Consider the following 17,988-nt stretch of genomic DNA (forward strand, 5'->3'; position numbering starts at 1 on the left):
GTGTGTGTATTTCCAAGAAGCCCTGGCTGTCCTGGACATGGTTTGTAGACCAGGCTGGCTTTAAACTCACAAAGATCGGCCTGCCTCTGCCTCCTCTGCCTCCTCTGCCTCCTCTGCCTCCTCTGCCTCCTCTGCCTCCTCTGCCTCCTCTGCCTCTGCCTCTGCCTCCTAAGCGCTAAGATTAAAGGCGTGGGCCACCACTGCCTGGCTGCTTCAGTCTTTTAGTCTCTTTTCTTGACCCTTATTTTATTTCAGGTCATTTGCTAAATGTTCTTTCTTTTCTCTCTTTTTATCATATATCATGTTTACAGAACATGTTTGATTATCTTAACATACTTATTGAAAGAGTAAGAAAGCAATCATAGAAAGTATGCTGAACTTCTCATATTCTTCCTTACAGAATGTCTGTACAGTGGGTTCAGCGGGAATTTTTAACTTGTCAATAATTTGGTTTTGTAATCTTTTTTTTTTTTTTTTTTTGTAGTATTCCTGGAAGACAATGGAAAGGACAGTTCACCACAATTCAGAAAAGGTAAAGACTTTTATTTGTCTCTAATATGTCTGATTCTGATATAGTAAGTTCTGTTGGCATTGACTTAAAAACAGGAAAGGTTGGAGAGATGACGCCGAGGTTAAAGCTGTTTTACTCTTCCATAAGATGTGGTTCAGTTCCTAGCGCTCATCTGGTGGCTCACAACTGCCTGCAGTTCTAGTTTTAGGGGATCTTCTGCCCTCTTCTGGCTTCTGCCTGTACCTGCACTCACACGCATGTACCCATACACACTCACATAAACATATAATTAGAAAAATAAATCTTAAAACCAGGTGCTGCTGCTGCTTGCTGCTGGTGGTGGTGCTGGTGGTATGGTATACCTCTTGAATCCCAGCACTCAGAAGGCATCAGACAGATTTCTATGAGTTTGAGACCAGCCTTGTCTCAAACTGTCTCAAAGGAGAAACCCTGTCTCAAAAAATCAAAAACAACAACAAACTCTCCTCTACACCCCATCCCCCAAATAAAAACTTCGAAGGGGAGGGGAGCTTCCAGTAATAAAAAAAAATGTTTAAGAACATCTTAAGGATAGGATAATCAAGAATTTATAATTAAATTTCCTGAGAGTGTAAACCATCACTGTTGTTGTTTTGAGGGTCTTGATTTGTAGCCCAGGCTGTTTCAAACATACAAAAAGCCTTAACCTTCAAAGTGTTGGGATTCCAGTCATGTAGGCAGAGACTTTGGGGTGTTCGGAACATTTTTCCTGGTTTGTGTTACACCTTAGTGGTGTTTGCCTCTAGACTGCAGACCAGTTGTGTTCTGGGAATTACTTTAAAAGTTTCATCTGGTGCCTGCCATCACCACAGTGGTGTGTGTGAGTTCATCTTGGCTGATGCTCTCAAGAGCTCTGACAGTGCTGGAAGGCTGGGGGGTGGGGGTGGGTGATGGTAAACACAAGTCCTCATCAGGCTGCTCTTGCGTTGTCAGATTCTAACTGTGACAGAGCTGGGAAAATTGTTGGGACCCTTACAGGCATGTGGCGTGATCATTCCCAGATCTAAAACATAGAAAAAACAGCAGACTATTCTGTTCCCACCCCGTCAGTTGGTTCATTGTATTAGCAACCTCTGTTGGCATCATGAAGAAACAAGACAAAGATGGAAGGAGAGAAAGCCCTAAGACTTTTTCTTTAAAAAACAAAAACAAAATGAAAAAAACTCCAGACTTTAGATTTTCACTTTATTCTGTGTGAAGGTCAGTGGACAGCTTTCAGACTTTAGATTTTCACTTTATTCTGTGTGAAGGTCAGTGGACAGCTTTCAGGAACTCCGTTCTGTCCTTCCACCGTGTCCATCACTGGGATTGAAATAAGGCTGCCAGGCTCGACCACTGTATTCGTGATACATCAATCCACTTTAAACTCCTCCGATGGTGCTCACACCTCCTCTACACCCGCCCAATTGTTTTGGATTCATGAATGAAAGACACACACACACACACAGCCTTATTTTTAATATGCCGTAAGCAGCTCAACGCCAGCCAACACACTCTCTCCTCCGATATTCTTCTGTTATTACTTTCTAAAGTGTCTACTTCATTTTTGCTACCCCAGAACCGATCAGAATCGAGTGGGCCACTCTACCCCGATTCTTGTCATCGTGGTCTTTCTCCAAACCCTTCTTCCCTGTACTCCCTTGCCCAGGAAATCTAAAGTCCCACCTTTGTCTCCCTGCCCAGCCATTGGCCGCTGGCAACTTTATTTCACCAATCAAAGCCAACTGGGGCTAGGGACCCTCAGCGTCTTACAGGTGGACGTGTGGTTCCCATGTAATTTTGGGAGCAGAGTTAACACAAAAAGCATTAGAACCAAATTACAACAACTGCAGACACCCTTACCCACTGAGCCAATTTTGAAGCCCCTATGGTTCTTCCAAGAGTGTAAAGCATGCATACACACACACACACACACACACACACATATATGTGTATATATACATAAATGTACGTATGGTTCTTCCAAGAGTGTAAAGCATGCATATATATATTATATATATATACCCACACATACATATATGTGTATATATACATAAATGTGTATATATATATTATGCATATATGTATATACATAAAATGCCTTTGTAGAAAATTTTTTTAATTTTTTATCTAGATGCCTAGAGATCCTCTCTCTTGAGTTTTCTGGCATACTGATAGATGATATCTTCAGGTTTATAAAAAAAAATCAAATAAATGTGATTACAAAGGTATATATATATATATATATATATTACATTTCCATTTTCTTGTGCTTTGGAATTACTCATTTTAGGAAAAAATTTATTTTCTAAGACATTATTTAATACAAAACATTGCAATTACAGTGGCCAGTGCTCAGGCTGTGGCAGAACCATAGAGTCTATTCATCTGAGTCCAGAAGAGTATGAGTTTCTGAAGGAAAAAATCATGAGGGATGTGATAGATGGCGGCGACCAGTACAAGAAGACGACACCTCAGGTGAGTCTGACGGCTTCACTGTGCCCTTAGATTGCTTGTCTGGAGGGGAGGCCAGCATTTTTGTTTTTTTGTAAAAGCCAAAGGGCAAATATCTGGGGCTCTGTGAGCCATGCAAGTCTCTTGTAACGTTTTGGTTTCGTTATAGTTAAACCAGCAGTGGGCAGTATATAAATGACTGATTGTGACCGTTCCAGAGGACTGGGAAGGTGGCTCAGTGGGTGAAGTGCTTTCTATGCCAGCTCGAGGACCAGAGTGTAGGTGCCTAACACTCAAGGTTCAGTGAGAGGGCCTGTCTCGAGATTTAAAGTGGAGAGTGAGGAAGGAAGACTCCACTAGTTTTCCTCTGGCCTCTACACGTGCTTACATGGGCACACACACTCTGCACACACACACACACACCCTGCCCCTGCAGTAGGCTAGACAGTAGGCTAGATTTAGCCCAGGGTTATAATCATGTCTTCCACAGGTTAATTTTAGAGTTTCGTAGAATAAACTAAAATATATTACAATCTATCGAAGCCAGTCTGATTCTATCTAACTATAATTTCCATGCCCAAATAGTTGGGTGTGGGTCCATGCCACCATGTGGTTGCTAGGAATTGAACTCAGGACCTCTGGAAGAGCAGTTGGTGCTCTTAACCACTAAGCCATCTCTCCAGCCCCATGCTTTGCCCTGTTACAAGGCACGGCTTCTTGGGAGGTGAAACATGGGGGGTTTCACTGTGCTTATCCCGAGCCACCACCGCTAGGCGGTGCTGGGTGCTGGGCTTCGGGGAAGCGGGCTGAGGATAGCGGCTAACCCTGAGTGGGGGCGGAGGGAGGGGCCAGCTGAAGCTTAGCTCAGCGGTGATTGTTCTTAGCTTGGCTGCAGTTGTGGGCTGAGAGCACAGGGCGGCCTTCTGCGGGGGCCTTAGGCTGGAGCACGGTAGTCAGTCGAAGACCCCCTCCATGCTGCCCATCCGAATCTTGATGAAAGAGACAGTGCATGGTTCTAAACTGTTTATTGTGGAAAATGGATGCATACCATTCTCAGGGTGGGCCTGGGATTAAAGGTATTTACCTTTTGCAGGGAGGAATTTCTGGGAAGGGAAGCTTATTGGCTAAATCCTCAGGGCCTCTAGGTACCTCATTACCATGGAGTACTCTGTTCTGGACCTGTGTGACCAGGGATTTGTCAGGGAGCAGGGAGGTGCCTACAGTCTCAGGTGTGAGTTTCCAGGGTCTCAACCCACTCTACCCACCAAGCTTCCTGGCATGGTTCACCGTCCCACTGCTGGATGCTTACTTTTTCCTCTGAGTACTATTTTCAGCAAATTCTACAGGGTTTCTTTGTGTAGCTCTGGCTGCCCTGGAACTGTAGACCAGACTGGCCTCGAACTCACAGAAACCTGCCTGCCTTTCCCCATTTCTGGCTAGTGAGTAACCTGTGAGGTTACTCCTGAGACCCTGCTGATAGTGTCACCTGTTAACCTTTTACCAAGTGTTTAGCATCGTGGAAAGGATGACATTGTTGACATTGCAGAGAGAGGCTTTTGTCCTTATTCCACATCTAGTAACTAACGCTATGTTGTATGAAATATTTTCCCTCTTTTTTTTTTTTGTCACCAATGCAAATGTATAAGGACTCTCTCTCATCCCCCCCCCCCCCCTCTCTCTGTTAGGAATTGCTATCATTATGTTGATTTTCCCTGACTTGGCTAGTGGGAGCCCCTTCAAGCCAGTTCCTGTCTCTTCTGACCCCTGTCCATTCCTATCCCAGCCTCTTCCCCCTAAGGTGCTCCTACCCCAGCTGTGGACCTCCTCTCATTGGATTCTTTGTTTTAACACCACCAGTGGCTCCACAGTGCTAGCATTCATTTTATTAAATACTTACTCTAAATGAATAGAAGGAAGAGTTGTTCATTTTTCTGTGCTGATGTGAACTCAAATGAAATCTTCCCCTTGGATACTGTTAGCTCCAGATTCCAGACAGTGCGGCAGATAGCAAAAGGATTTGATGTATTTAATCAGCCCAACTCACAGAGCAGCTGATTCTATTCATAGATGTTGGAGACAATTTTTTCCTTGGCTCTTTATTGGTATCTTTCCCCCTTGCATCCTAATTCTTGTAGTATAAGAGACTTACACTATTAAAAGGTGATAGCTACCATATTTAATAATTACTGTCAATGAAAAAAATGCAGCTCTCATTTTAGAGGGAGTGTTGTAGTTTACTCTGGAATCAATTATGAGTGACTGTGGCTTGGAATGTAGATTCATGTGGGACAAAAAATGGGGTCCCATGTCCGCTGGGAGCTAGGGTCACTGGGACTCAGGGAGTCTGGACCACAGACCCCATGGAACTGCTGGGCAGGCATTGGACTGTGAGTAGCCATGGGATACCACTCCAGGGATGAGGAAAGGGCACAGTCTAGGGTCCCCACGGAACTGCCGGAGTCTGGCTCCGACTCTCAGGTACCACAGACCACTGGGTACCACAGAAGAGCCAGTTCTGGGGTCCCTGGGCCACACGGAGGCCAGGAATGACAGGTTCTCGCTCTCGGACATCCCAGACGCACGGTATGTTGCAGAAGAGCTGAGCACAGATTGGGGACCTTCTGGTGGACTCTGGCCTGGGGGCTGAAGGAAAAAGGGCAGGAAGGAGAGCTCTGACAGGTTACCGCAGGGAGAAGAGAGTCTGGCTAGTGCGGCTAGCTCGGCAGACGGCTTGGGTTGGTGGCATGGGTTGGTGGCAGCACAGGGAGGCTTTCCGGCGGGAGGTTAGACATGCGGCTTGTTAGAGGGAAACCTGCTCCATTGCTCCAGCAAGGTGGATCTGATGAAAAGAGATAGTCCATGCTTTTAAGGCATTTATTGTGGAAAGGCAGAGAGTAGAGAAGGTCACGTGGAGAGAAGGGGGAAGGGAGAGGAAGACGAAGGGAGAGAGGCAAGAGTAAGAGCAAGAGAATAAGAGGTAAGAGAGCCAGGAAGGGGCAAGTAGCTCCTTTTATAGTGGGCTGGGCTACCTTGCCAGGTAACTGTGGGGAGGAGCATACCTGACTGTTGCCAGGTAACTGTGGGGAGGAGCATACCTGACTGTTGCCAGGTAACTGTGGGGAGGAGCATACCTGACTGTTGCCAGGTAACTGTGGGGGTGGAGCATACCTGACTGTTGCCAGGTAACTGTGGGGAGGAGCATACCTGACTGTTGCCAGGTAACTGTGGGGGTGGAGTCCAGACAGCCTATGTGACTGATGGCCACAGAACTATGGAGCTGGGGCCTTGTGTCAGGAGCCTAGTGTCAGGGAGCATGGCAAACAGGCCTTCTGTCCCTTGCAGATTAATCTGCTGCGTCTCCAGGGTTTAAACTTAACTCAACCAGAGAACAGGCTGCCTTTCACGGTCTCACAGATTCAATTGCCCCGAATTCCATGTTCCAATGTGGTAACAGTTTCATTACACTTTTGTAGGAACAAAAGAAAAAATCCTAAGTCAAGATACTTAGAAAATTCTATGGTGGCAATATCACACAGGCAGGCTACGGTGAAGTGGGGAGATCTCTGTTAAAGGCCTCAGATGCCCTGATGACATTCTTAGCCTTTGGGCTGCTGGAAGCTAAGTGTTTGTTTCCAAAAGTATTTACCTAATGGTCACAAGGATGTTAGGTCACATACAGAAGTGGGCAATAAATAGCTGTTTAGAGGCTGAATATAACCCAAGATAATAATTCATCCCTGGACCTTCAACATTCTTACTTTCCATAATCATTGGAGTTCCAATCAGTCAGTCGGCCATTTAGAATGTTGGATGTCGGTACAGCTTTTTTTTTTTCTTGGAACTTCATCATAACTCTCAGCCCCGTTATAACCACAAACCCCAAAAACTTCACAAGGATACTAGCAACTCGAAGTCAGGAAGCTCAGGATAAAAATAGCTGTGGTTTGGATACATGGCTGTATTGATTCGGGATTTGATTTCTGCAGGATAGGTAAGGCAGGAGTGGGTTTAAAGCACTTCTGCTGAATAAGAGTGAAACCAACTCGTTCTGAGCCCAAAGGGAGGAATTAAAGGTGATGGGTAAGCTGGGTGGATAGATGAGATAAAGAACTTGGTGCTTTTGTTCAGACTTCTAGTTTCTCTGAAGTGCAGGAAGCAAATTGCTCATTTAAAGGGAAGAAAAATGACGGTGGCCTTAGGGAACTTGAAGAGTTAACGTCCTGGAAGTTTGGGCTATTTGTGAAACGATGCATCAGAGTATGGCTCTGGTGCCGCAGCAGGGGCTGGAGGGCATGTTACTAATGGCATCGATCTGTCACAAAAAGCCATTGTGAAGTCCTGGACCATCTAGCTATGGGAACAGAAAAGACAGGTGAATTGTGATGGTGTGAGCAGAGAGTGGGGATGAGGGTGGTCACCGATGGCCACAGGAATAGCAAGTTAGGCTGTACCATCAGGGCCAAGTTCAGCCTGGTTACCGCAGCATAATGAACACATTCAGTATAAATCTGCTTTTGAAATGCTTTCTTAAAAATAAAAAAGAGATGAGTTTTTCATGGCTAGAGAGTGCTAGGGGCTCAGTAGTTAAGAGCACTGACTGCTCTTCCAGAGGTCCTGAGTTCAATTCCCAGCAACCACAGGGTGGCTCATAGCCATCTGTAATAGGATCTGATGCCCTCTTCTGGTGTGTCTGAAGACAGTGAAATTGTACTCATATACATAAAATAAATGATTATGGTGCCCTCTGACCTCTACAAGCACCTGAAACAGGCATTATTGAAGCTGTTTTGGACTTATGTGTTTCCCTCAAATAGTACTTTTTGTTCAAAATAATATAAATGTTCAAAACAAAAATAAAGGAGCTGGACTTTCTACTGAAGTTCCTGTTCTCCCTAGTCCCTGGTCAAACAGTGCAGGAGTGTCTCAAACATCACTGATATTTGAGCCCCGCCCCCAGGACATTTCTATTTTTAATTCATTTATGAAGGTTTATTTTTATTTTTGCTCACTTGTATGCCTGTGCGTGTGGTAGAGCTGGGATGTTGTGCATATGTGACTGCTGGGCCCACAGAGGCCAGAAGAGGGCATCGCATCCCCTGGAGCTGAAGTAAGGCTGTTGTGGATGCTCGCTTATCTGATGAGCCACCTCTCCAGCTCCAGACTCTCTCTTTTAAGTATAACTTTACTAGACTGTGTTCAGCACAGAAGAAACGCCACATAGAGTGTTTGGCATGGTGAGTTTGGACATATGTGCTTGCTTTGTAAGCCAGACAACCTGAGTCCAAGACCTAAAACTACAGTGGAAGGAGAAACCAAATTCTGAAAGTTGTCCTCCAGTTTCACACCCGTGTGTGGCATGCACCTGCCTGCACTCATGTACACACACACACACACACACACACACACACACACACACACAGAGATAATATATAAAATAAAAGTTCACGTTATGTAAATTTCCCATGACTGCCCATTGACTTTGGACTGATGACTTAAGATGACAGAGATTATTGTCTCACAGACTGGACACTAGAAGCGTGAAATCAAGGTATTGCCAGGCTGCATCTGAAGACCCCAGGCAGGAGTCTCCCAGGCCCCGGGTTCCAGCTTCAGACACCGTCCACTCCTAAACACTCTGTATTCTCCCCTCCATCTCCTCCCTGCCCTAACAATCCTAACTTAACCCGCTGGCTTGGAGGCTCCAGGTGCTTGGTTTCCAGAGCTCCCGGCTGACTTTCAAGTGCAGCTGGGGAGGGATTTTGATAAACCTTACTGCATAGCAGCTCTCTGTGGGGGAAGGAAACATCTCTAAAGACGAGCAAAGAAGGCAGCTTTCCAGTTTTTCTGTTCTTAGTTAATTCATTGTGAGACACAGCAGTATTCTGTTTTGTTTGTTTATTGTTGTTATATTTATTTCTTTATCCATCCAAGCAAGGTTTTTCTATACAGCCCTGGCTGTCCTGGAACTCACTGTGTAGACTAAGACTGGCTTTGAACTCAGAGATCTACATGTCTCTGCCTCCCTAGTTCTGGGATTAAAGGGATTTACCAGCCCACCCCAACCCCCAATTGGGTTGGTTTTGTTGTTGTTGTTTGCTTGCTTGCTTGTTTTAAGACAAGGTCTCTGCATAGCCTTGGCTATCCTGGAACTCACTGTGTAGAGCAGGCTGGCTTCGAATTCACAGAGATTCATCATTCCCTCCCAAACCCCCAAGTGCTGCGATTAAAGGTGTGCACCACTTCACTGAGCACAAATTTGATTCTTAGCTCGGGTTGCCTAATATTAACTCTTAGCCCAGTCTGGCTTTGAACTCATGGCAAGCTGCCAGCCTCACCTCTCCAACAGGCAGAATTTTAAGTGTGAGCCACTTCCTGTTTTAAATATTTGTTTGTAGTTCTTAGACAATATGGCCACCAGGTGGCAATAGAGTACCGTATAAATTCCAGGGTAAGTCAATCCTGTTGAAAAGATTTGCAAGTTTCTCAAACTGACTGGTGACCTCCGTTTTGTTTTCAGTTAAGGAGTACTGATATTCTTTTTTTGTTTTTGTTTTTCGAGACAAGAGTTTCTCTGTGTAGCCCTGGCTGTCCTGGAACTCACTTTGTAGACCAGGCTGGCCTTGAACTTAGAAATCCGCCTGCCTCTGCTTCCCGGGTGCTGGAATTAAAGGCGTCAGCGCAGGCTATACCTTTTTAGCTTTGAATTTGGCTGTTCGAGAGATGTGGGTTTCTGTGCTTTCCAATATCACCTTTATTTATTCATTTTTAATATGTATGTGAGTATATGTCTGTGCACTGCTTGCATGCCTGGTATCTGCAGACGACAGAAGAGGGCATCAGATCACTTGAAACTGGAGTTACAGGAGGTTGAGACCCATCTTGTGGATACCAGGAGCTGAACTCACCTCTTTTTTTTTTTTAACAAAAATCTCAATTGTTTGATTTTATCAATGAAAACCCGGGAGCCAGATGCTGGGGTGAAGCCTGTGAGCTCAGAGAGGTAGAGAAAGCACTCAGCTCACCTTCCTACTCAGCCAGTGACCCATAAGGAATTCCCTTCTCTCATGCCTCTCAAAAACCCTTCAGGGCTGGTGAGATGGCTCAGTGGGTAAGAGCACCCGACTGCTCTAACAAAGGTCCAGAGTTCAAATCCCAGCAACCACATGGTGGCTCACAACCATCTGTAATGAGATCTGGCGCCCTCTTCTGGAGTGTCTGAAGACAGCTACAGTATACTTACATATAATAAATAAATAAATCTTTAAAAAAAAAAAAAAACCCTTCAAACCGAATGTCCCTCCCTTCTACTTCCTGTGTATCTCTCTGTCCTTCTGACTCCCTCTTAGTCTCTATGACTTTCTTTTTTTTTTTTTTTTTTTTGGTTTTTCGAGACAGGGTTTCTCTGTATAGCCCTGGCTGTCCTGGAACTCACTTTGTAGACCAGGCTGGCCTCGAACTCAGAAATCCACCTGCCTCTGCCTCCCGAGTGCTGGGATTAAAGGTGTGCGCCACCATGCCCGGCCTCTATGACTTTCTTATGTTTACTTCCTGTCAGCTGTTTGCCTCTTGACCTGTGGTTCACTTTACTTAACCCTGTTTACAATATTCAGGCGGAAACCTTGGATTAAAGGTGTGTGCTAAGGCTGAACCACATCACAATGGTTTGCTTTTTTCCCCAGTAAATAACACAATCTTGGGGTTCACAATGTGACTAAATATCCTGCAACACCTCTGCATGAGCAGCAAATACCGTTTTAATGAAAGAGCTGACAGCCAGCTCTGGTTGAGCTGAAACTCTTATGTAGACCAGGTTGGCTTTAAAGATTTATGTATTTTATGTATGTGAGTACACTGAAGCTGTACAGGTGGTTGTGAGCCTCCACATGGTTGTTGGGAATTGAATTTAGGACCTCTGATGCTCCAGTCAACCCAGGTTGCTCCAGTCGGCTCCACTTGCTCAGGCCCAAATATTTATTTATTATTATATGTAAGTACACTGTAGCTGACTTCAGACATCAGAAGAGGGCGTCAGATCTCATTACAGGTGGTTGTGAGCCATCATGTGATTGCTGGGATTTGAACTCAGGCCTTCAGAAGAGCAGTCAATGCTCTTAACCGCTGAGCCATCTCGAAAGCCCAGTGGGTTACTTTTAATTGTTTTAAGTTACAGGCCAGAGATCCCAGCTGGACACTGTAGATGATCTAAATTCAACTCCTCATCAGTCTCTAGAACTTTCTCTTTTGCGTTTAAAGATCTTTCTGTTTCTATTTATTTTTTATTAGATATTTCTTTTATATACATTTCAAATGTTATTCCGAAAGTTCCCTATACCCTCCTTCCACCCTGCTCCCCTACCACCCACTCCCACTTCTTGGCTCTGGCTTTCCCCTCTACTGGGGCATATAAAGTTTGCAATACTAAGGGGCCTCTCTTCCCAGTGATGGCCGACTACGCCATCTTCTGCTACATATGTAGCTAGAGACATGAACTCTGGGGGTACTGGTTAGTTCATATTGTTGTTCTACCTATAGGGTTGCAGACTCCTTCAGTTCCTTGGGTGCTTTCTCTAGCTTCTCCATTGGGGGCCCTGTGTTTCATCTTATAGATGACTGTGAATCTTTCTGTTTTTAAATTAAATCATGTGGTTCCCAGATTTTTTTAAAAGAAAAATGTGATAAATTCTAAGTGTATGGTGTATGATGCCCATGCATGAACGACTTGGTTTTTTTGTTGTTGTTGTTTATGTATAGGAGTACACCATAGTTGTCTTCAGACACACCAGAAGAGGGCATCAGATCCCATTACAGATGGTCATGAGCCACCATGTGGTTGCTGGGAATTGAACCCAGGACCTCTGGAAGAGCAGTCAGTGCTCTTAACCGCTGAGCCATCTCTCCAGCCCGACTTGTTTTTAATAACCAAGGGACATTTTGCGCCATGCACCTGTGACAGTCATTCACTGAACTTACCCACTTTCTTTCTTCTTCCACTCACAACTGAAAACCTGAAGGTAGACATGTGATCCCTGGGTATCCAAGTGTGTCATGGAAAGGAGTGTAGTTAGAAAGGTGGAGTGACGGGGAAGATTAGTGAATACAGGCAGGCTGAAACTTAAAGGAGAACAGTCACTCCTCGTGGTGGCAGCCTTCACTCCGATACATTCATGGAAACACTCTCGTATGAGCATTCCTTGTGAAGGCCTGCTTGCTGCCTATCTGCCTGCCTGCTTGCTGCCTGCCTGCCTTTCTGGGAATTCCTTCCCTAATTCTGCACTACTACTACTACTACTTCTTCTTCTTCTTCTTCTTCTTCTTCTTCTTCTTCTTCTTCTTCTTCTTCTTTTTCTTCTTCTTTTTTTGAGACAGGGTTTCTCTGTGTAGCCCTGGCTGTCCTGGAACTCACTTTGTAGACCAGGCTGGCCTCGAACTCAGAAATCCAACTGCCTCTGCCTCCCAAGTGCTGGGATCAAAGGCGTGCGCCACCACGCCCGGCTTGCTCTTCATTTTTTTCCTCGTTTGGTTTTTGCTGGGTTTTTGCAGGTTTTATTTTATGTTATACATGTATGTCTATGCACCACATAGAGGACACTGGGATTCCCTGGCCCGTGAGCTACAGATACTTACCAGCCTCTGTGTGGGTGCTGGGGATTGAACCTGGGTCCTCTAGACAACAGCTGGTGCTCTGAGCCGCTGAGTCATTTCCCCAGCCCCCTTTTCTGGAATTTCACCAACTAGAGTCCAACCTCTTTTATAAGATTCAATTTGAAACAGTGCACTTTTTTGTACTTTCTTTTTAATGCATCCCTGAATTCTGCTTTACAGGGTCAGGAGTGTGCTTGGCTCTTTTAGAGTTACATTGGTGGTTTTTAGATATGGAGAATGTTTTAGGGGCAGATCTGAGAGGAGTGCTGGACTAGAAGGTACGTGGTTGGAATGCCAAAAGCCAAGGGATAAAGTCATGTTTAGGCGTTACTGCATTGCTAGAGAATTTAATAAGATATTTTCTTTATTTAATACATGTTAACTATGCACTGTATTTCTGGCAATTTCCACATTGGATTATCTTTGCTTTAAGAGATTAAGATTTAATAAAAAGTCTGGTGGCTCATGCACTGTGGAATCCTCGAGCTTTGGAAGTAAAGGCAGGAGTTCAAGGTCATCCTCTGCTACAGGGTGAGCTCAAAGCCAGGCTGGCCTACAGGAGGTCCTGCCTTACAGACACGGATGGGCGAATGAATAAATGAACAGGTAAATGAGTAAATATCAGCTTATTTAACAAATTTTTAAAAATGTAAATAATGTGTATGTCTGTGGGAATGTGAACACGAGTGCAGGTGTCAGAAGAGGCAGAGGTGTTGTCCCCCTGCTGGAGCTACAGGTGTTGTTCAGAATCAAAGAGTCTTCTAGGAGAGGTCTTAATCATGCTGCCATTGCCGTCTCTCCACCCCCAGATTCTCTATAATCACGGAAAAGCTACCTTGCTCCTCTCATTTCTGCTTTCCTGATCTTTACGTAGAGAAGCCTGGACCAGGGACCGGAGAGGCCCCTTTGGGGCTCTTGGATGTTAAGGTTTCCTGTTGCCAGGGAGCTTCTTTGTCTGGTAAGACGATGTCACTGCGGCCAGCACCCCACGCAGCAGAGTTGCAGTTAGAACACGGGAAGCTGTGATTTGGCTGTGCGCTGTTGCAGTCAGGTTGCAAGACAAGAAAGGCACAGCAGATCCTCAGCATGTGTCCGCTGTACAAAGCTCTATTGAAAACCTTTGGCCTTCCTTTAGGAAATGTGAAGTTTTTACATACAGAGCAGAGTATGTGATGCCTCCGACTTGAGCTTTAGCTGTAGGTGACTGTTCTGAAGGACTTGAAGAGAATTAAGAATTTCAGTAGCTAGAGAGAGAGAGAGAGACAGAGACAGAGAGAGACAGGGAGAGACAGAGAGTTGAGTAGGATATTGTGGTGTTTCACAGGTGTACTCCTAGCACACAAAAGGCTAAGGCGGGAGGATTGATCATGGGTTGAAGAGCAGCCTGGGCTACATAGTGAGTCTCAGGTCAGCCTAGGCTACATGACCTTGCTTCAATAAATAAGTAAATAAAGAAAATAAGCTGAAAATAGGGGATGGTGTAGATGGGGTTATATACAACACAAAGTCGGCGTGCGTTCTCAGGTCAAGTGAGTTTATAGGCTCATGGGAATTTATTATTCTCTCTCTTGTATATGATTTAGATTGTCATTACAAATTTTTTTTTAATCGACATTTTGCGGTCTGAAGCCCTGAGTTCAGTTCCGTGTCACCATGCAGATGCTGAACAGAGGCACACATCTGTAATCCCAGTTCTAGGGAGGGGGAGACAGGTGGGTCATAGGAGCTCACTGGGCGGCCAGCAGAGCTGAGCCTGAGAGCTCCAGGTGCAGCTACAGACCCTGCCTCAAAAACTGAGGTGGTGGGTTTAGTCCTGAGGACCTCCATAGGTGGAGAAACCATCTCCCAAACTTGTCGTCTCACCGCTACACACACACTTACTAAGCATGTGAATACACACACTGTATACACAACCACACACACACACAATAAATAAATCAATAAATAAATGTAGTGATATAATAATAATAATAAAGTAGGAAATGATTGAGAAAGAGACGTCCACTGGCAACATCTGGCCTCTACATGCTGGTGCACATACATACATATCACACACACATACACACACATCTATACGCCCTGCACACAGAGACAGAGGAAGAACTGCTGTCTTAAACAAATACACATGCACTTGCAGGTAAAAGTTATGGAGGGAGGTTTTAAAACAGTGCATTCCTCGCAGAGCAACACCCTTCTGTAGCATCCTCCCTTAGTTAAAACTGTATACTTACACTCATTGTAAGATGAAAACAATTCGGGTCATCACTGAAGAGAGAAAGTCTTCTTTAAGCAAATATTTAGAAAATAATGAAATTTGCTGGGTGTGGCTGCAAATGCTTTTAATCCCAGAGGCAGAGGCAGGTGGATCTCTGAGTTCCAGGCCAGCCAGAGTCACATAGTAAGGCTGTGTCTCAACCAAGGCATCCCCAAACCTAGGAAAGTGTCATGTCACCGTACAGTGGTAGTGTGTTCCTTTCTCTTTTCTTTCTTTCTTTTTTGGTTTTTCGAGACAGGGTTTCTCTGTGTAGCCCTGGCTGTCCTGGAACTCACTTAACTCAGGCTGGCCTCGAACTCAGAAATCCACTTGCTTCTGCCTCCCAAGTGCTGGGATTAAAGGCATGGGCCACCACGGCCCAGCCCTTTTTCTGTTTTTAAACCAGTGAGATTCCATTTCTGAGTGGGGTAGAGTAGCACAGCTCATCTAGCTCTGAGTGGGCCCTAGGCAGGTTTCCTATTGCATCGCATTGCTTTTGACTGACAAAAGTTATTAACCTAAAAAGCAACCATAAAAAACCAATAACCTGACTCCATGGCACAGTGAAACGGATAGCTAGTGCAGCGATCCGGACATCGGTAATCCGGCAGCTGCTCTGCCGTGGTTTTTGCGCTGGTGTGAGCTGCAGAGTGGCTCTGGGTGAGGAGGCTTCCATGCAGGGAAATGGAGCCTGAGAGCCTGTGTCCTAACGGTGCTAATTGGGAAGTGTGAGGTGCGGGGATTTCCATCCTTTGTTAATAATGTCTCCAGGCGCATTTCCTCTAGGCTCTTGCGTGGGCCTGAGCTGTGGGACAGCTGCAGGGAAGTGAAATGTGATTTCCGGCCCTCAGGAGCCCTGGCTTTTCATTTGGAGATTTTATAATTGCAAGAGTGGAATGTGCTAAGCTGACTTGTGTGGCTGGTTAAGCAGTAGGTTTGTTTGGTTGTTACCGAGTTACGTTTATGCCAGTCGTAGCTGTGCACAGATGATTTGAATCTACAGATAGTTGAAGTTGTTGCAGCAACCAGCACTTAATGGCCCACTGCTGTAACGTGAGTGAGTCGCTGTTTGTTGCTTTGGACCTAGAATGGAACAATCTCATCCTGACAGGTTAACAGAACCGCTGGCCTGGCCTTCCTTTGCAGGTTCCCGTTGTATAAATGCGAGTCTCTGCAATGAGAACAGCTGGCAGGGATGTATTTCAGGAAAAACGTAAGGCCCTGACTAGGTAGAGTGGCCAGGGGCAGTCAGAGGAGCTGAGTGTGACGTGTCCACAGGAACTATCTGACTCAAGCTGAAGGGTCTAGTCAAAGTTAATACCTTCCTGACAGTCTCTGCCAATATCTTGAGGCACATTTGTTCATTTTTCCAAAAATATATTTTGGATGCTGGGATGGTAGCGTACTCTCTAATCTCAGCTTGCTGTTCAAAAGATGAGGCAGGGGGATGAAGAGGTCAAGGTCAACTTGGACTAGAAAGGCTGACCCTCAGTAAATAAACAAATAGGTTCTCCTGGTACATGCTTGCTGGGCATGGCTGTATGTGACTTTAACCCTAGCATTGTAAAGGCAGAGAAAGGCAGATCTCTGTGAGCTCAAGGGTCTACATGGGCGATCTAGGTCAACCTAAGTTACATGGCAAGACTATCAGACAAACAAGCAAGCAAGCAAAACCAAGTGCTTTATAAATGCTTCCTCCTCTGTATTTCTCAAGCCTCCTTTGGCTTTCCTTTGTTATTCCCTCCTTATCTGCATTCTGGACCAAAAGGATTAAGGCTAATTTTGTCTCCTTTCTAAATCTTGACTTTGTCACTAATGTGATTTTTGCATCGTTTCTCACACTGGCCTCTCCTGTTGCATTTGCACGAGCTCTGTCTAGGCCTTTAGTGTCAGCTCAGTGTGCACCCCACTTCCTGTCTCACTTGTGTATATGGTTCCCTTCTAACATCTTTTTTCCCCTTCTATTGCCATATTGGTCTTTCAGAACACTGACTTAATCATATCATCCTTTGTCCAAAAATCTTATGCAGTTTCCCACACCTATGCTAAAGGAAACCTTTCCTAGCTTAGCCTATGTTTCAGGTTCTGACTCTTAACCTCTCCTCTCCAAACACCTGCTTCAGCCAGTACCCAGCAGCTCTGGGCTACTTCTTAGTGTCCCACTCCCTCCACAAATGTGTTCTTAGCTCCAAATCTTCGAGGCTTTCTTAAGTGCCTTTTCTGTCTTCTTCCTTGATTTTTTTAAACTAATATTTTTATTAATTATTTGAGAAATTTGCACAATGTATTTTGAACAGCTCCACCCCCTAGCTCCTCCTTGATCCACTGCACCATGAAATCCAATTTATGTTGCCCAACAACTTTTGGGTATGGGGTCTGTGAACCAGGTATCATACAATTAAAGAAAACTGACCCTTCTCCCAACAGCTACCAAGTGCTAGCATCTCCTCGGTGGGGTGGGACTTCATTCCCACTGAACTGCGAGGGTCCGTGTGTGCTGTCACCGTCATTATGAGTTCAAATGCACAAGTACCCGCTGTGTCTGGAAAACATTTATAGTCACACATCACCTCTGATGCCTGCAGTCTTTCCACCCTCTCTTCCACAAAGATTCCTGAGATGTGAGGGGAGGGGAATGAGATGTCCCATTTAGAGATGAGCACTCTATCTAAAGTCTCCTATTCTCTGCGAGTTGACCAGGTGCCGGTCTCTGTCTTAGTTGACATACACTGAAAGAAGCTTAGTGAGCTGTGAGATACACTGGTCTCTGTGTATAGCAATAAGTCATTAGAATCATGTTAGTGCTGTGTCCATTTAGCACAATTATAGTAAAGGGCTCTTCCCAAGGGCATATGACTATTTATCCTCTGGTTCTTGGCCTCCTTAACGGTTCTGGCTATGGGTTCTATCTCATGGTGTTGTCCTTAAATTAAGTAAGAAGGTAGTTGATGTCTCTATTCAAGTAGGCACATCACAGGCAGGTTGTTACTGCAGTTTGAAGGGTTCAGAGTTGAGCGAAATGAATGATTACTTTTTCATGCACTAACATGCATGCTCCCTTCCATCTCTACAAAAGCTAGCCAGTAGAGAGCTCAGGTCAGCACCCACT

At 45.0% G+C, this 17,988-nt stretch overlaps 1 protein-coding gene across 1 annotated transcript in view; it reads left to right on the forward strand.

The window, feature by feature from the left end:
• Prorp (protein only RNase P catalytic subunit) overlaps positions 1 to 17,988 on the forward strand; it is a 98,158-nt gene that overhangs the window by 2,946 nt on the left and 77,224 nt on the right. The window contains exons 2-3 of the mRNA XM_021178794.3: positions 485 to 532; positions 2,875 to 3,007. Of these exons, the coding sequence (XP_021034453.1) occupies positions 485 to 532; positions 2,875 to 3,007 (181 nt within the window). The remainder of the gene's footprint in view (positions 1 to 484; positions 533 to 2,874; positions 3,008 to 17,988) is intronic.

This window comes from Mus caroli, unplaced genomic scaffold, assembly GCF_978045245.1.
Source record: "Mus caroli unplaced genomic scaffold, Mus_caroli_1 scaffold_14, whole genome shotgun sequence".
Classification (NCBI taxonomy): Eukaryota; Metazoa; Chordata; class Mammalia; order Rodentia; family Muridae; genus Mus; species Mus caroli.